General features: G+C 39.2%; 1 protein-coding gene across 1 annotated transcript in view; it reads right to left on the reverse strand.

The window, feature by feature from the left end:
- The window catches only part of PKD1L2 (polycystic kidney disease 1-like 2), a 42,117-nt gene that overhangs the window by 18,249 nt on the left and 3,784 nt on the right, over positions 1-20,084 (reverse strand). Inside the window, 21 exon segments of the mRNA XM_009332327.1 lie at positions 293-486; positions 893-1,115; positions 1,782-1,916; positions 3,085-3,211; positions 4,037-4,161; positions 5,217-5,399; positions 6,792-6,917; positions 7,773-7,967; positions 8,446-8,591; positions 8,807-9,007; positions 9,510-9,651; positions 9,911-10,031; positions 10,762-10,969; positions 11,603-11,720; positions 12,863-12,912; positions 13,635-13,733; positions 14,845-15,249; positions 15,883-16,112; positions 17,940-18,087; positions 18,512-18,622; positions 19,428-19,613. Of these exon segments, the coding sequence (XP_009330602.1) occupies positions 293-486; positions 893-1,115; positions 1,782-1,916; positions 3,085-3,211; positions 4,037-4,161; positions 5,217-5,399; positions 6,792-6,917; positions 7,773-7,967; positions 8,446-8,591; positions 8,807-9,007; positions 9,510-9,651; positions 9,911-10,031; positions 10,762-10,969; positions 11,603-11,720; positions 12,863-12,912; positions 13,635-13,733; positions 14,845-15,249; positions 15,883-16,112; positions 17,940-18,087; positions 18,512-18,622; positions 19,428-19,613 (3,473 nt within the window).

The following is a 20,084-nucleotide window of genomic DNA, read 5'->3' on the forward strand; positions in this document are numbered from 1 at the left end:
AATAAGGAATATTAATTCTAATGTCTAGCCAGAAACGGGCATATATAATATGCAATATAATACAGCCTTGTCAGAATGCCTCCATTTCTTTTTATATAGAAGCTCATCCCAAGAAATTGAAATGGAAATGTCATTTGAAGCTTAGTCCAGTATGACTAAACTTGAGTTTATTAAAACATCTCAGAATGATCTTGTTTTATGGTGTGAGTTCAATGCTACCATTTTACTACAAGTTATGAGGGCTGGCTTTGAAGTATATAATATAAACATTGTTTTGTTTCGCTCTACTTACATGACATCCATAGCTGTTCCAGTTCCCCTGGTGCTCATCCCAAAATACACAACGGGATGCGAAGCAGGTGACAGCTATAGTTAGCCTGTCATAGACTGTGGAATCCAGTCCCATATCTTGTAAAACGGTGAAGTAGTAGGTTCCCTCTCCAAAAATGAGTTCTTCTGGGCTAAGAACCCAGGTGTTTGTCTCACCTTGAACATAAATATTTTAGTTTCAATGTATATATAGAAATGCTAATTCAGAAGTATGCAGCTGTATTGCATATAATCGAATAAACAAACTGAAGAAACAGGTATGAAATCATTCTTAGCAACTCATTGTTCAAAGCATTGCACTCTTTGCTCCTGTTAGTGAACACTGTATACTAGAGATTGGAACCCTGAAGCATGACAAATTGAAACTCCTTTGAGAGGTTTCTTTCCAGTTAGCTGTCTGAACTCATGGTCAAGGCTCATTCTGCAAATACACATGTGCAGAAAAGTTGTGGATGAGCACTCCCCATACTGACTGCCCATAACTTGCTGTGGGTGGTGAAAGTCTTTTGGTTACATAAGCCCAGAATGCACAAGTTCGTGGGTCACTAACAAGTTGTCTTACCTCCAGCAGTTTTCTTACAGAACAGATGATTTTTCATATCATAGTTAGTTTCATTTGGGCGATAACCGTATCCTAAGTAGAGTATTAGTGGAATGTCATGTTCAGATTCCACGTGGATCACTATAGATGTGTTTTCTGAGGTGACATTGACTTGGAAAGTGCTAAAATTGCCCAGATTCAACAGAATCTTATCTTGAATTGCTGAAACCCTTGGTAACATTATCTGTTTTTAAACAGAAAGACATAGCTTTAAATACAGCAAAGCATCTTGCTTCTATTATCTATAAGCACAATATAGCCACATGCTAGATTATGTTTTTTCATAACATAGGGAAAGCATGGCCAGCATAAATATTGGCTTCAAAGTAATTTTCTTGATACTGTCAGCTAACCTCTGAAAAGTTCATTTGAAACCTATGTAAACTCACCACAAAGGCTGTGAGCCTTGGTGCATTTCTGAATGAAGAGCTGAGATTATAACTGAAACACTGGCTACATGAAGTGTGTATATGAACAATTTAGATGTCAGCTTATACATGGGCTAGGAAGCCCAAACAGTAGTAATACGAACATACAGTTGTTGGATGATGAAATCAGACATTACATTGTGTTTTGGGATGACTGTCATCTGGAGTCTTTTTCCACAACCATTAATTAGCATTCTCACATCCATTTAAATGAAGAATAGATACCTCTTTTTTAAGAAAAGACAGAAATATTTGTTATTTCATTCTTCACATGACACAAACCCTCCATCACAAATGCAGACACCACGATCCCATCCTATAATGTAATGAACACTACCACCATTTGCAGTCATCTCAGAAGATGATAACACAAATAGCTCATTAACAAAGAAAAAAAAAAAAATAGAAAATAGTGGGTTTACCTCAATGTTTTCTTTGAGATTGCTGACTGGTATGAGCAAGCCATCCAGACCAGTAAGACTTAGACCTCCCACTGTTCCACTGATGTCAAAACTGGTGTCACTGGAGACAAAGGGATTCACGGCAAAGCTCACCATCTATTAGCAAGACATTATCAATCAGTTTTGAGCTATTGTCAATATTTCATTATATTCACCCTCTAAATTTCTGAATAGTGGAAGCTTGAGCTCAGACCCAAACAGTACTCGACTTAAAAGAAGCCTGCATAGAGATTTAAGAAAGAAGCTGCCTTATCTTTAAGGTAGGTCAAACACAAACCTTGAAAGTGATTTTGATTCTGAAATGTGATATGTGTACAACAATGTTTATTGTTTCCATTCATTGTAACCCTTTTGCCTTTTGGACACCAGATATCAAAACGCAATTGCATAAACCTCTTTCAAAGTAACTCCACCAAAGCTAGGCTGTGGCACCTCTCTTGGAATTAGGAACAGAATTCTATTTCCACTATGATTGCAATGCACAGAAGAGTATGTCAGAGTCGTCAGTCCAATGAGAGGATTCAGGAGCCTCTCCTAACGCTTAGGTAAGACAATGGATGTATTTCCACTGGTTTCAGTGGGCTCTAGACATTCTTTAGCAGAGCTGGAAAAGACAAAATGAAAAAACGTATATATTTTGTAGGTATTGTAGGGGTTTCCTGAGAGTGTCAAATCAACCAGAGAGGCCTTTAGAAAATTTATTATAAAAATATGACAATAATATGCAATCTATTGTTCTGAGGGAAAAAACACCATATCCTAATTCAGATGAGGGATGTGTTATCATCAGGATGTTCACAGGCCTTTTGTGTCCTGCAGGATCTGGGTGCCTCAAACTCATTTATTTCTAGCTGGGATGAAACAGGACTGCTGCAGGTTAGTTTTAATGGTGATATGAACTCTGAGCTGTTGCATCCTCCTCAGAGCATTAGATGTATACAAACAACAAGTAGATTTATAGGTATTGATTCATTCCATTGCCTTCTCTAGCCATGCAAGTATGAATCAGGAGTGTATGTGAGGGACTGATGGGATGGGAAATTTAAGCTTTCAGTCCTCCTTAGCTTGCTGAACCAACCTCATGCAATTAAGATAAGTGAAGGCTTCTTTGACCAAAAATAATTCAAATTATTTTCTTGGCATGACAGGAGGGATGACTTGTGTGCTTGTGTATTCATTATAAAAGCAGGAAAGATTCTAAAACCACTAGACCAAGAATGTAAGTTGTATATCAGATTGAGTCAGATAAAAGCTGTTTACTTGCCCTTATATCCACTGTTTCATCATCAACTCCTGAAACACTGAGAGAGGAAGCAGGTGGGAGAGTGAAACTGGCAGAGCTGGAATTGGAGATATTAATGGATGTGCCATCCATGTTTTCTGTTTGTAATCTGTCCAGTTAGGGTTGAACACAAGCAAAACAGAATAAAAGAGAAATAGAAAAAAAAACCAACATCAAAACAAAACAGAAAGAAACATCAATAGCATGGACTTCATATCTAGAGAAAAAGCTTTCTCACTTCATGAGTATAACTTAGCTGGAAAACTATTTGTAACTCTGCCAGTAAATACTCTGTACATTATCTGTCCCTGACGTAGTACTCCACATAACACTACCATAGAATCATCAAAAAAGGGATGGAATTGGCATATCTGGATAGGAAGTTGTACCCAACTAGGTGTACTTGTGTGAAAGACATACCTGATTTCTGTGTGAACATGCTCTTTATTTGAATGCACAGTTAAATGTGGATGAAAACCAGGCTCTTGGGGACCAGTTTAGGGATGATTATAGGGAATGGAGAATGCTCGTCAGGCTCCTCATGGTTATATTTGCTTCTGCCAAGCTGGTTACAATTCTATATAACATGTCATTATTGGCAACTTGGAAAAGGAAAAAAACCCTTAACTGGCATGACATGAGTTTTCCACATGATTTCAAAGGTAAGCGGCTACTGCCCCATCCAGGAAATAGGACTAAATTCTCCATTGGTCAAAGAAGACACAGCATGAGAGTTTCTAAGGTGGCTTTATTGAAGCTAATTGGAGTCCAAGCTGTTTTTACTATCAGTAATGACAGCCTCATTGCACTGTTGAAGTTATCATTATGCTACAATATTTATTTAGGTGGTTCCATTTAAGGACAATGTAATGAATGTTTGGGGCAAATTTGATTAACTATCAGGAGCCTCGGTGGGACACACTGTTACTGTTACCTGTGTATATACATTGTGGCAGAAGGAGTGGTAAGGACTGTCGGTTCATCATCTGGTTCTTTCCCAAACAGAAGGGCGCTCTGTAGATTTTCAACTGTGTTCAGGAGCTGGTGTGACACTGAACTCTGAAAAGGATTAGAGGAGGAAACTTGCAACAAAGCTTCTCATAATCATCAAAATGCACATTATTTGCCTTTACTTCCTTCTAGGAACAATACTAATTTTCAGTGTCTTATAAAGCTGACAAACTTGGTGATGTGCTTCTTAATCTCAGAGGAAATTATTCTAATCAGCAATTCAATTTCTGTAATTCTCATTAAAACATTGCAGACAGCAAATAAGTATATTTTACAGCTTTTACTTTTGTATTCTATTATTTATAACTTCTACACATTGAAATTTGAAGCACTACAAACATGACATCAATTTAATGCAACATAGTCCTGCGCTTCTGTACATGAACGCCCTTTAGCTGCTCTCTTTAGTGTTTAGTTACTTGCAAAAGCAAGACCTAATTACGTATTAATTGTGTGTTATTAGCGTGTTATCCTGGGGGAGTTTGAACAGTTCATAACCTTTTCTCTCAGGTTAGATTTATTTCATGCCCTCCTCCCTTGCAGTGATGAAAGTTAAAGTATGTTCAGCCCAGGAAGCACACAAAGGCAAGTGTGACAATTCACGTATAGATAGGAAAGGATAGGACAAAATAAACACGTTGCATAATTCTGAATAGAAAATCAGAGTGGGCTTTCTGAAAAAGTGTAAGCAGCAACCAGAGCTGATTCCAGCTTTGAAGCAGTGAAGCCAATCATGAATATTGAATACCTGTGGCTTCCTTGAATTATGGGGCAAAAGGAGGGGATAGAATCAAGTCTGAAAAAAATCTCTGCGTGCTTGTCATCCATTAGAGGTTGTACACTGATGCTGTTTCTCCAGTGCTCTGTCCTCTTCAGCTTTAAATGTAACAAGAGGCTTCTATCATCTTCATTAGCAGACCATTCCGTCTAACAGGTCTAACTGGCGAGAAGTTTCCTTTGATATTAAGTCCATCATGGTGTCACAATGAACCCTACCCAATGCCAGTTTAAAAATATAAGAGGCAGAAGAACTCTTAAAAACTTTCCAAAGCAAGCAGATGTTCACACACAGTCCACTACAAACTGGACCAAACCAAAATTACCTGCTCTGCCTCTGGCACTGAAGCGTTCGTAGCTCTGATTTCTACAGAAGCTTTAAGGACATTGCTCACTGCATTAAACAGATAGTTGGCTGCATCTTTTAACTTCTGATCATCTCTGCTGTCCTCTGTGTTTACAGTGAGCAAGGAAGCACTGACATCTTTTAGAGTATTGCTAGCTTCCACCTGCATGGGAAACAAGGGGAAAAGTTTGTATGTGTTGGTACTACAAATGACAGAAGTGACACGTGTCATTTACTGAATACTGCAACACAAGTAATTTCATGGGACTATTTGTGGGTGACACTGTTTTTACTATAATTATTTGTGCTGGGGTAACACCTCAAACGCCAATAAAGATGATGTACTAGATGGTACACTAACATGTAATACAGACCTGAAAAATGCAGCCTGCTTCTACAGATTTAATTTCTAAAAAAGATTAATAACATCTGAAGGAAGTTTGTCTGTCAAACACTGGGCACTGTTAGATGTACAGTAATGTAGTAAATTAGGTTATACTTTGGGCGCTGTGTCCAACAAATACCACTATATTGTCAAGTGCATGTGCATTTCAATCTTAGGTTTCCACAAACCCTATTGGATTACCAGCAAGTAATACCTTTGGCCTTGTGCTGTGCTAAGTGCCAAAGGAGAATGACTTTTACAATTTTTATTTTGTGCCTGAATGCAGTCAGTGATTGCTTTGTGATTGTGAAAGCACTGGCCAGCTTTTAGCCCAGGATGGTGAGGGAGCCAAGCAAATTCATTGCAAGCTTGGACATATTCATTGCCACAGTCTGCAAGCACTTAGCAGCCTTAATGTAGGGTGAGTGCTGAATCTGAGCTATGTTCTTGTCGTGCCAAAGTTAACCACATACTGCTGAAATGCTCCCAAGCCATTGTCTGGCTGCAACTGTATAATACATCAGAAATCAGGACAGCTCTTTTTATTGCCAGCTTACTTGGGAAACTTCCCCAGTGACAGTTTGTTCTGTCCTCCCATGTGCTCACTCCTTATGTATAAATAGCATCATCTACTAATAATGTCACGTTGCCAGATAAGATTCAAGAAATATGTTTGTGAAGCCAATCTGAGCATTTGTGCCCAGTTCCCCTGGGTGCTGTCGTGTTCCTGCCTCACTGACAGCTTGCCTACGTGCATTTTGTGACAGTGCGTGGATCAGGGACCAATGGATCTGGGCGATTCTAGAAAAACCCTCCTGGGCAGTTTGTCTTCGGGATTCTAAGAGTGCTTTGCAAGATAAAATATACATCCTAGCATGCCTCTGACTAAAAGTTAAAGTTTCCATCTTAAAGATGTATCATAAAATGTAGCTGGCCAGACGGTCATAGGCTGGATTGTAGTGGTTGCTGAGACAATGTCTGTGAGTCCAAATTCACTTACTCTAAACAGCAATATGTATTCCCTTCTGGTCAAAACACACATGCTAGTACAGTTGAAGAAATGGGTAAAGAACAGATAACTGTAAGGCATCGAAACTCTTCCAAGGTCAGTGGGGTGCAATAGAGTCTATACTGTTAGTGTGAAGAGATACAAGATGAATTGCTTCTTACCTGTGCTGAGGCAGACAGCTCTTCACTCCTGTAAGTGATTTCTTTCAATACTTCTGACATCTTAAGAGCAGTCTGCACTGATGTTACGTTAACAGCAGAGAGAGTTGTCAGCATCAGCCCTCGGAGCTTGGGATGAAAACGGATAATTAGGCAAAGCAATAAGATGCTAATTAGGACTGTGCAAGTAGTGCTGTATATTGACAGCCAGGCTTGCTGTAAATTACATGGTAGAGAAAGACGCCACAACAAGGATCATTTGAACTGATATTAGGTCTACTGACAAGATGCCACTTGCCTTAGTAACTGTATAATCATGAGTTTTATGTTACCTCCCAACACAGAGAATTTATACACTTAACATCCATTAATAGCAAGGAGAGTTACTTGTGAGAATTTGTACTAATGTATGTGAATTACTGTATAAATGCCACTTCCAGAGAAAGCAGAGCCATGTATGATTGATGTTACTCAAATAACGAATCATAATTGAAGGATACATTGCATTTCTCTAGATCTTTTCATCTGAGGCACTCAAAACTGTAGAAATATAAGCTTATAACTGAAACATAAGCTGGTAGCTGAAAGGAAAAAACTAAAATTACCTGCCATCTAGTACTTTCGGTGAAAATTAGATAGGATATTTCTCCTACAGGAGAGGCCATTTTATTAATATTTAAATTGTTTGTGGAAAATCAGGTTGATTTTAAGTTTAAAAAGACTGTCCAAATTAGTTCAAGTTAATTCAATAACAATTGAGAATTAATTCTTTTACTGATGGATGATAAAACAAATTATTTATGTGGGCAAATGGTGAAAAATAGCTGAAACCTGTGCCAAACACTGAGATAGATACTAGAATCTTGAAACCTCCATTGATTTCAGGTGGTGATATATGAGCTTTTTATTACTTAAGAGCTGTCAAAGAATATGAAGAGTCCATTATATTGCATTGTACTGCAAGGAAACAAGTGTTTGGCTGACCTCTTTTCGTGTGTCTGTCTGTAAAGATATGTTAAAGCTTTCCTCTTGGGTCTCCTGATTAAGGACTGATGTCACTGACTTATACAGCTGGAAAAGACTCATGCTGTTGTTTCCAGCTTTTAGGATGGTGTTTGCCTTCTCCGATACAATAGCCTGCAGGGTCAGGTTCCCATCAATCGTATCTGCGTGTCCAACCTGATGAAGAAATCAGAGATGCTCTTAACGTTGCTAACGCTGTTATAATTATCTTTGAACAGCTTCCATGATCATCTTATTGACAGCTTAGCTAGGGTGGGACAGAAAACTTTGTGTTCCCCATTTTTAATGTTTTATTTTTAATGGCCTGATAAGGATCTCCTTACTGGGGCAGTGGGGCAGAAGCAGGAGTTTTCTGGGGCCTACACAGAGTAACACCAGACTCACTAAATACAACTTATGCTGCCCAATGTCCAAATAGATCATCTTTTAAACTTCTATCCTGGAAAAAGGGCAGTGGAAGATTCTTTTGTCTACCTTGAGTCCACAGAGAATAGTCTCTGTTAGACAGGAAAATGGTCATTATGGCACATTCAGAGGGAAGTAATAAGTCTAAAATGGGAAGAAGCTCCAAAAGTGAATCTTAGGTTAGATTTCAACTTGAGAGATCTTGAAATAAAGTAATTCTTCTGTGTACCTTCACCGAAGCATTAGTTTGAACTGTATCACCATAGCTGTTGCTAACAGTAATTGTCATATGTAAAATGAAATTATTTTCCTTTTCTCCAAGTGGAAGATAAACTGGGAAGAGTTCAGGATCCAGGCCACAATGCAGGAGAGAATCTGAAACAGGAAAGAGGGGGTCACCTACCAGACACCACACAGACACCTCCTGCTCTCTAAGAGCAGGGGACTGGGCTTGCTCTGTGTAGGCCTGATTGACTCAGTCTCCCTGGGGAGCAGAAGCAGACTGTGCCTTTGCTCTTGTTAGCAACAGTAACAGTCCTTGCTAGAAACACAGAGAACCAGTTAGCCAAACTGTTCACCTCAGGACTTACTTGATTTCAGATAGAAGCAATATGTGAGCTGCCTGTTATGACTGGATTGGCATGAATCCGCCAAGCAAGGAGTGCTGCAGGAGACTGTGAACGTGGTGAGCACTGATCCCTGCTTGGGAGACACGGCACAACTGGGGATCTGGGGCGGAGGCACGGTGCTGACAAGGTACGTTTCCTCCCCGTAGCCACGCTGAGTCATTGCTGGGAGTGGAGGGAGCAGAATGTCAGCAATAATCGTGCCCCGGCAGCACTGATCTTCTGACATTAATCTTGCCTACTCTAGCAATGATGCTGTTTGTTCAGGCACCAGAAACATCAGGGTGAGCCTAATCAGAAATGAAATTCTGCTACTGAATAAGCCATAAGAGGAAAAGAACTATTAAAAACATGGTAGTGTTTCCATTACAAAGCAAAGCTGTATTATTTAATCAAGTATTTAGCATAACTTCATTTCCAGATGAGCCTTAACAAAGTTATTAACAGTTTGGAGTAAGATAACTGAATTTATCCTGCTGTGCAACAGCCCAGAACAAACTTAACTCTTAATTATTTTAAGGAACCCACATATAAAGTAACAGCTCTCAACCTGTGGAATGATTTAACTTATTTGTCAGCTAGGGTATGATGTATGTGTTACGTCAGTGTGATGTCATGATGGCAGAAAATATCTCAAAGGAGTCTGAAAAACCCTGCTTGCCCTTACCTGTTACTTTAATCTGAAAAGCTTCCCCCTGTGTCTGCAAGAAGGAGCTGTTCATTTTCAACATGGATGTGTTGCTTTGAAGCAAATTCAAAGAGTTCTGCCGGAAACCAGTCAGGCCACAGGCTAGAGGGAGGGCCGTAGACTGGAAAATCAGACAGAAAAGAAAACATGACGGTAGAGGCTCTTTGCTGTGATTTCTGTTGTGATTTATCAGGAGCAGGGTAGCAGTTTGGTGCCCTTCATTATAACCCCTCCCAAACCTGGCACCCCCTTGTCTCAGTCTTCACTATTATTTCCAAAGCACCCATTTGACAAAGTATCACCCTTAGGCCACGTGACGTTCCCTCAGGATGGATGTTTATTTTTGTGTGCAGTATTTCTGACAAATCTAATGCTCTCACCTTGGTTTGGAATGTGTTATCTAAATACCAGTTATAATATATGGCCTGGGAGTCCTTCTGTCCAGAGACACTCAAAACAACTTCACCACTAGCATTCACTGGCTTGCAGTTTGCCTCACACCTGTAAGGAATTAAGACAGTAGTTACAAGTAGTAACTGTATGAGATGTCATAGTCCTTGATGTTCATTGTTTTACTCTCGTTTGATTAAAACCTGCAAAAGCCCTGCAATATGAGACAGGTGACACATGACTCACAAATAGCTAAATACTTAATTTTAAAGCAAGAGATTTAGGAACGTTCATCTCCATTTTCAATGTGACTGAGGCCCAGAACTCACAAACTGTTTATACTGCAAAACTGATTCAGGCTCTCAAATGAAGCCTGCCTCTATTTAAGCTCCTGAAATGATTATATTAACAGATCATTGAAATGCCACTGCTCTTTAATGAGGCACTAAACGCTTGGAGAACAGATTTTTTTAAAGCAGTAATGTGTGCCTGGGTGTCTAGTAGGAATTTCAGACATATCTCATGGCTTTTATTCCCATTGTTTCAATGAAGTTTGCATATGGACGTCTCCAACATTGAAAGGATGTAGTGGGGTCAAAAATGCTAAATGGTTTTGGGAAGAATATTATTCAGTTTATAAAAGGATTATGTTCAGAAATATGGACTGGAAAATGCAGCAAGACCCATTTTGTCTGTAATTCCTATGATGGTAAGGTATAAATAGATTTACAATGATAAGTACGTTATCACTTCATTATCATTATTATCGAAAACCGTGGCTTTGCACTATGTTTGTGTAGTAATAGTATTAACCAATGAATACTATGGTTTAAAAACAGACCTGATTTCTAGTTGCAGTTCTTGTTTTGCAGTCACATAGAGACATTGCTCGTCCTGCCTCTCTTCATTGCCATGGTTTTGGACTGTAACCCTGACAGTCACTGCTGACTTTGGAGGAGGAAGGCAGGAAGGTGGGATTTGCACCTCTGGTTGGTTGGTTAGGATTATCTGTTGCTGCACACATTTGTTCCACTCAGGCCAGCAAACTCCTGAAAAACATTTCCTTTATAATTAGAATAGTCGCAACATCTCATGTCTCTTATAAAGGACGTTACTGCCATAGGTTTCGAAGAGCTTTATAGAGCAAACAAGGTTCCTGAACCCAATTTAAAGAGTGGGTAGTCAGAGTTCAGAGTACAGACTGACTTCTTCAAAGTAACATATGAGGCCAGGGATAAATATGGGGACAGAACACAGGTGTCCTGAATCTCAATCCAGTTTTCAGCCATAAATGTTTTTGCATCATATTTGATGCTAATTATTGCTGTTTTATTGAGATGTGTATCTTGCAAATGCCTAACTATGTAAGTCACTTGGGATTAGTTCTTGGCTATGAGAGTGAGGGCTTAGGACAGGCAGATCTTGAAAAATTGAAACCTAGGAGTAGCCACCTTTGGGAAAAGACAAAAACTGAGTACTATGCCATATTATATACCATAATTAATTCAGTGTTAAAACCAGGGTAAGATAGAAGGACATTCTTCATGTACAGTGAGTGGCAAACATTAAAGCCAGAGAGTAAACCATCCTTTAGTCAGATTTTCACCACTTGATCTGACACAACAGTGAGTTTGTTACTCGTCAAATAGAAGTTGGTGGAAAAGTTCAGGAAATGCACATACCACAGGACCAGAGAAAACCAGAATTATTATTGTTGTCTGGCCAGCCAAGCGTAACAGTTGTGAAAGGATCCACATGGCGACTCGGTTTAATATATATTTTGTTTTTTCTTTTGTGATCCTAAATAATAAGTAAATGTATCAGTTAGGACAGGAGCATGTATAACCACATACGTATCTTGCTTCTTTATAATGAAAAAGTTCTGAAAGTTTAGACCCCAAATCCCTGTATGCAGATCTGTAGTTTAAATGGTCTTTCCCTGATCAGTGGTAGTATGGAAGTAGAAGCTATGGGAATAGAAGCAGATGGCACAGAGAAATTGTGTGGCAAAATACTCCCAAACTCATCAAGTGGCTTAGGAGTCCAGCTCCCATTTTCAAAACTAATGCAGGTACGTAGGAAACTAGTTCCCATTAATTTTCCACTTCTGGACCAAGACTTTTAAGCCTAGAAGACAATAATTTGTCTTCTAGTACATTTGCTAGTACCTTCCTTTTTTATCTGAATTGGATACATTACAGCTGTAGATAAAGAGGAGGAGGTAGCCAAATTTGTCTTTCTGTGCAACACAGTGTGATAAACTTAGTTTTGAATTAGTTTTATATTCCTCTGATGCAATATATTCTTACAGGCGATCTGTAGAGCATGATGCCTTCTTGTGAAGCAGCACATCTCCTATAGCAGACATCTGTCTGCTAGTGTTATAGTTAAAAACTAGACCTTTAAGATGATAACAAAATATTATATCTCGCAATTTTATTATTTAAATTTGTGCAGCTGCTAGCGATTGGTGTATCATTAGTTTCTCAGTTTGCCATAAACTAGAAATTTCTACTTTGCAAAGTAGCTTAAACATTCCAATACAGAAGCAGGAAACACTTAGAAACAATATAAAGATATATTAAACTCTGCTTGAAGGATAGCCCCTCAAAGAGAGGTTTCCATTAGTCAAGTAGATAATTTAAAAATTCATCTAAGCACATTTCAACTTCCAAAACTGAATCATTGTGAAAAGTTCATTTTCTCTAATCTTGTAATTGTTACTTGCAGGCTTTTATGAATTGTAGATTGAATGCCTGTAAACACATTTGTCTCAGAGACTTTTGGTGTAGATTTTATGTTAAACCATATGTGACAGAAAATCTAGTCCATAATCTAGTATGCTACAATACTTATTTTCAATATCTTATGCAGCACTTTTACTGGTAAGTAAAATTTCTAAGCATTTCAATTTTAAAGAAAGATCCTTAAATAATACTTACATTTGTCTTTTGGGTATTTGTTTTGGAGCTGCCTTCTTCCTTAGCAGAATCTGTTTAATACAAAAAAGAGCAGAATATTTTAGTGCTACCTATAAAGCTTTCAGGCATCCTCAGTGAATACGACTTAAATACACAGGATTTGACTACTGACAGTCTGAAAGATAGGGCTGTAAGAAACAGACTCTGGAACTGCGATAAACAGTCTAGTTACAAGAGGTAAAATTGTAACAACAAGCTAGTCACATACTATAAAGAAGATGATCCTGATTCTTCAAACATAATGGTGTAAATCAAAATAAATTCACAGAAGGTGATGGAGTTTCATCGATGTACAAAGCAAAATTGAGGGAAAGCACTGGAAAAGTCTCAATAGAATTAGTACTAAAGTCACTTTATTCCTGGTATAATCTGCTTTTGTAAATGTAAGGATGAGCAATCTAGAAGCATTTACTGACAGCAATTTATGAGGCTGCTGTGATGCAAATATTTTCTGGTTTCAGAGCTATGTCCCAAGCCATAAACTTCACTAATTATTTCTAGGACAAATATCAAATGTGCAATGTGTAACATATACAGAGTGATGCTAATTTATGACTACTTCAAAGCCAGGGAATCTGCCTTCATCAGGAAGAAGCCTCCACAAAAGTTTTCAGCACTGTTGCTGGAAGGAAAGCAATTACTAGATGCAAACCATAAACACTCCATGAAATGCTCTGATTGCAAAAAGACACTTACGTGGTCAAAACCAGCACTGTCAGATTAATGCAATTACCTTCTTTATGAGAACTGTTTGCCAGCACAGTGATGAACCCAAGATCCAGACTCATGTTTGAGAAGGCATTCATGGCCACCACTTTCACGAGGAAAGTACCTAGAGAAGACAAATGGCCAGTTAAGAATACCAGTGGGACCAGTCCATCATGTTTGCGATATAAAATACAATTTTTAAAGAAAACCCTATTTTTTTCTGTTAAGAGCTTTGGGGTTTTTCTGATGAGTTTCCACTGCTGAAAGGCTTTTCAAGGAATGTTCTTCCCCTTGTATCTCAGCTTTTTAATAACTCAGATGCCTTTGTCCTAGCACTTGCAATGCTATTCTTTGTCAGCTGGCTATGATATTACCACATAGGAAACTAGATGTGTGCTAATACTGGAGTACAAATGAGTTTAGGCATCTTGAGAGACCAGCTGTCTTGTTTGAAAATTTCTGCCTGAAGGGAAGGGATGTTCAAATGGGTATAGGGAGACACAATAAAACTTTTAATATTGAATAATTTTAAAACATAAAATGAAATCATAATTAGCTTCTAGTGTTCCAGCTTTGGCATGGGATTCAAACAGTTCATTGGAGGAGGAAACATTTTTATCTTCTGCCACTGAACTAACTCTTAAGGACAGTCGCCCTAATCCCACATTTTAAAGGCTTTGATTTCTTAATAATGGAAAGAAAAAATTACTAAAAAGCTTATTCATAAGTAAGTCAAACAAAAACTACCTGTTGGAGACTGACGCACAGAAAAGCTCCCCTTTTCTTTGTCATCTCTACTGAGAACTCCTCAGATTATTAATTACTGCAGTGTAAAATGCAGAGGAGTGTAAACTTGAAAAGTTACACACATGAACAAACAGGAGGAAAACACTTTGTGATTCAGGACAATATCATCATTTGTACTTGAATCAGATCATGTCATGAAAAAATAAACCCTGGTTCATTACGTCTTTTTTATTGCAAAAATCAGGTGAACCCTTTCTTTCAGTCTCCATATGGAGAACCCATTTGCCAGTTCAATTTTTTTAGCTCACTTACAAGTCAGTAAGACCATGCTGGTCATACTGTTCTGCAGACCAAGTTTGAGCAGCTAGAAAAGCTACCAAATTCAGCTGTACGTTATTGTCCCCTACCCTAGGGTTCTGTGACTGTTTATGTGAACTCCTCTACTCAGCTGTGAGTGTCTTAGAAATACAGATGTCAGCACGCTGTACCTTCAGACTGCATGGGAATGATGTACGCTCGAGGTTCCCCATGAGGGCCGTCTTCTTTGTGAGAGTAAGTTTCATTAGATCCAATCACCTCAAACTTCAGCTTATCTGGGGCACCATGAGACACAGAGACATTTATCTCCAAATTCTCCCCCAGCTGCAGCATGTGAGAAGCTAGTGCAGCCTGAAGACCAGATACTGGCTCAAATAAGTGAACAGCAATGCCTTCAGAGATCTCTGATGCGGTTGTGTTGCTGGATGCTCGGATTTCCAGCTGATGTATCCCTGGGCCTAGCAGCTCTTGAGAGGCACTGTCGAGTGTCAGATTGTGAGGGACAATTCCTTCCTTTGCACTGGATTCAGTGAGTGTCATGTTATCTGCTAATATAACGTAGGTCACTCCATTGCCTGCAAAAAGACAGTTCAAAATTTCTCACAGCTTGTGTAATAAGCCATCCAATTCTAGCTGCTTTGTGCAGCATTCAGGTATTTATAAAGGAGGCATAAGAACACTGCAGCAATGCAGGCTTTTGTGCCCCTCTAGGCTCCCTGTGGAAGTCTATCAATCACATGTGTTTTTTGCTGGGAGTGTTAGGGCAGTCACGAGAATTCAAATATACGCTACTGAATTTTATTTTTAAAGCATATATGTGGATTCCAGGAACTTGAAGTGAGAACAAGATATACATCAGCAAATGTGACCAGCTCAGCGTGGAATCCTCTTACCCTCAATCAGAGAAGCATTTCTGTGGATTCCCAACTTCAAATGGGGAAATATTACTGCTGGCTTCGTGTGGATTCCTGTGACTGACGCTGCGCTCATGCTTTGTCAGCTTTGTGCAGAGGGAAAAAGGGTTTATACTTACGTTTGAGGTGGTGTAGTATCTCTGAGAAAGAACCCCTCCAATGGAGCTGAGAGCATTCAGTTGCAGGAACATTCACTAAAAAGTATTGTTTTGCATAATGAAAATCCTGCTTCTATCCCATGGGTAGCATAATATTTAGCCTGCCGTTTAAATCATGCAGAGTAATTACCCTCACCTCCATTGAGTTCAACTTGAATCCACAGCAAATCCCCATACAGTGTACGGCAGTGAGAGCTGTTCCCAGATTCATACTGGCTATAGCATCCAGTAATGCTTAGTTGATCCATCTTATCTTGAACAGTCACCCGCTTCTGTGCCGTCACGTGCCATTCGCTGGTGGTGCATTCCACAAAAACAGTAAATTCTCCAGGAGATGAATATCTATATGTTACATTGCTGACCAGTCTAGAACAGAAAGAGAACAGCTGCTTATTGTGGAAGACTGTCCTGAGAAGTCCTTAGCCTTACGTGATAACAGTGGTCACAGTTGCCGAATTTCTGACCTGACTGAACTCTACTGCAATTGCTGTAATCCTTCATTTATTTACATAGCATTTTTAGCGTTGAAGATTGTTCCTTTGTTCCAGTGTCCTGGTTTCGGCTGGGATAGAGTTAATTTCCTTCCTAGTAGCTGGTGCAGTGCTGTGTTTTGGATTTAGTATGAGAATAATGTTGATAACACACCGATGTTTTAGTTGTTGCTAAGAAGTGCTTACACTCGCCAAGGACTTTTCAGCTTCCCATGCTCTACTGACTGAGAAGGCTGGAGGTGCACAAGAAGCTGGGAGGGGGCACAGCCAGGACAGCTGACCCCAACTGGCCAGAGGGATATTCCATACCATGGGACGTCGTGCTCAGTATAGAAGCTGGGGGGAGTTGGCCGGGAAGTGGTGACTGCTGCTCAGGGACTGGCTGGGCATCAGTCGGTGGGTGGTGAGCAATTGCATTGTGCATCACTTGCTTTGTATATTCTTTTATTATTATTATTATTATTATTATTATTATTATTATTATTATTACTATTATTATTATTTTCCCTTCCTTTTCTGTCCTATTAAACTGTCTTTATCTCAACCCACAAATTTTACTTTTTTTTCTTTTTTTTTCCCCATCTTCCCCTCATCCCACTGTTGGGGGGGAGTGAGCAAACGGCTGTGTGGTGTTTAGCTGCCTACTGGCTTAAACCACAACATCCAGCTATGGTGTCATTAAGGATGTATATCAGGGGTGGTCATTCTCAAAGCATATCTATAATGATGGATACATTTTGCTGTAAAGTACGTAGATTACAGTTTAATAACATGTGGCATTAGAACTGGTCTGTGTCTTGTTGGCTTTGAGCACAGACATGTGACTATGCACATTAGAACATGTAACGGTGCCCTTAATTCCTCTATTCTTGATTTTATTCCCGATTTACCATTTCTTAGATACATCAGTGGAAGCTAAGACTGCTCAGCATTTTGTCAGAGTACTCCCTTGCTCTTTTCTTTCTTTATGTGCAGCTGCTTCTATACTTGACCATGCTGGCAAAAATGTCTCTTCACTCCGGGGTCTGGCGCAGCTCCGGCTGTGATAGCAATAGGAGATGAATGGATATGAAGAAGTCTGCGGTAGCTGCTATTATTACTAACAAGCACAGGGAGTTGGTGAAAAGAACCTAAGGATATCCTTCCTGAATGACATACACCATGGAAAGCAAATAAGTAATATTCCTTGTAATAGACAAATAAATTTCTAGAGCCATTCTCTGTCATACCTAGCACTAGGACAAAACCTGATTTTTAAATCCAGCAGAAAAATGTTTGATCCTTTAAAGACACAATTTTTATGTAATGCAAATAAAAGAAAAACTCCAGAATGCCATTGTATTATTTTAAATGTTATAAAAAATACTCTTTAAACTTAAGAAAATAATGATTGCCTGTTTCTTTGGCAATTACTGACATGTTTTCAGTAATTTTCTGTGCTTAGGATCTGGAATAAACTCCCCTAGTAAGAAATAGGAATCATATTAAGCAGAAGGAAGATTGTCGTTGGCAGCTTGACATAAAATTTTGCATTAATTTCAGAACAAGTTTCTGCAGAATCCAAGTGTCTTGTATGTATGGTCTAGTATTAATCTAATCTAGTTGATTTTTAACCTCTCATTTAAGGAACTTGAAGCATTTAATAAAATGCAAGCAGTTAAATTTACTGGTTGTCTGATGATACATGAAGGATATATCTTACGTTAGAGGGTAGTAAGGATCAATAGTGTGGCCATCTCCAGTGCTAATGACACAGGAAAGGTTGCCAGAATATGGAGAGAGCAGCCAGTTCAAACTGACCGTGATGTTTTCAAAGACAAAGCATGTATCTGTTACAACCAGCTGCAGACCTGTAAAACATAATGACAGAATTCAATGCCATTGTTTGTCTACATTTCTTACATAATTCAATTAATTTTCATGTATTGAGAGCAGGCCTTCTCCAAAACAGAGCTGATACTGCTGCTAATTTGAGTGCATTAGTGGTGTGACAGGGAGCTGATTCTTTTCCGTACATAGTGGTCAAGATTCTTGTTGGAACATAATTTCATTTAAGTGTGTTTTATGTGTCTGAATTTCCTGGCTTTGTATCCTATCAAAACCCCTCAGTTAGGACAGGGAAGCTACATTTTTGTGTCTATTTTTAGTGGTCACCACTCTTCCAGGTTCTTCCCTGAGGATGGAGCAGTGATTGTTAAGATAAATCTCAATGGTCACAGTGTTACAGCAAAGAGCAGAACAGGCTCTTGGTGTTGACAGCTCCCTCCCACTTACCTTCCTTGCAGTGGTATTGAATAGACAAATAGCTTCCGGAAGCTGGACAAGGATCTCCAAAGAAAGTGCCATCCGCTGCCACCTGGCAGGCCTGAAGACCATGACACTGGCCTGGAAAGAAGGACCATTTTATATGAACTAGTGGGTTTTGTCTTTGACTGTCATAACGGCTCAGATGAGAGATGATTACAGAAACAAAAAGGGGAGGGGAAGAAATATCGTGTCACCGATTTCTAGACAAACTCCCACATCACTTTTATTTTCGTGTGCTGCTTATTGCCTGGTATTTCTTAGCACCGTTCCACTTTATTGGAATAAAGCTGGACTAGAGAGGGTAAAAAAAAGGAGTTATGTGTTTTGTTTAATTTTGGCTGGAAGCCCAAAGAATCACCACAGGGACAGGCCATAGTCACTGTTTAGTCTGGCAAGCCGCGGAGCCCTGTAGCTCCAGCAGGCTGTGTACTCAACACATGGCAGGTAGCAGCAGATCCCTCCTGCCCTCCTGTCCCCATGGGTGCCAGCCTTTTCACCCCTCCTGGTTTGGAGTTAGGTTTGTATGGAAGTGTTCTCTTCCATCTCTGTCAAACCTAGGGTCTCCCATGTTCACCAGGGAATTGGTGTGCCCACATATTTTCTTCACACAGTGAGAGGAACTCACTGAATGGAGAACTGAAATGTTCTCCATTTGCTCCCTCTCTCCTTCTCTGAATCTTTGCTCCTCGCAAAATCTCTCCTTTCCATCCATTCCCTCCTGTGGGAACCTCCTCCATGTCAGTTCTCTGTGATTCACTTCATTTTAGGAATAATCCACTTTCCTATTCACTAACTCTACTGAAATTCAGGATAAAATATTTTCGGAACCAGGAATTTTGGCACGTACTCTATGCTTCTGACAGGCAATGACATAAGATACTACCTGCTACTTCGTCTTTGACACTGATCCAGCTACAGTCTTCGTCTATATCATACTGGAGAGGCGTCTCCGATGCACAGTAGTGAGGGGTCTTCCGTCCGTAGAAGCTCTCTCCAATTTCAATAACTTCTCCTGACCCACATTGTACAGTGGCATTGTAATTATCACAAGCAATGCTCTGGCCAGATTCTAATAGGAGAAAAAAAATCAGATTTAACTTTTTGAATTTCTGAAAAATCCTGCTACAATTCTCCTGCATTTCCATTTTTTTTGTTTCTCTTTCTTTCCTTTTCTCCCTTTTAAGTTAAACAATTACGAAAATGGAAAAAAAGAACAAAGAATAAAATATTTTTGCTTTTTTAAAATAAAAGAATAGATTTATGGTTTTTACTGCCTTAAACAAAAATTTGAGAACATTTTTAATAAACCAAAATATTTTAATGAAAAAGTATGTTTTTGTGGAAAACAATTAGCATTTGTTTGACCTGCAGTACTGGAAGGTTTAAAGTTAGTCCTTACTTCCAAAAGAGCCTTGTGGCGGTGTGTGATTTGCATGATATTCAGGTAATTGCTCTGGAGAATAGTTCACATATTAAGTATGGGACCTGATCCCATTTCTGCTACAGAGACACCTTTGTTCCTGTGTGATATTTGACTGTT

This window comes from Pygoscelis adeliae, unplaced genomic scaffold (genome assembly GCF_000699105.1).
Source record: "Pygoscelis adeliae isolate BGI_AS28 unplaced genomic scaffold, ASM69910v1 Scaffold18, whole genome shotgun sequence".
NCBI classification, from domain to species: domain Eukaryota; kingdom Metazoa; phylum Chordata; class Aves; order Sphenisciformes; family Spheniscidae; genus Pygoscelis; species Pygoscelis adeliae.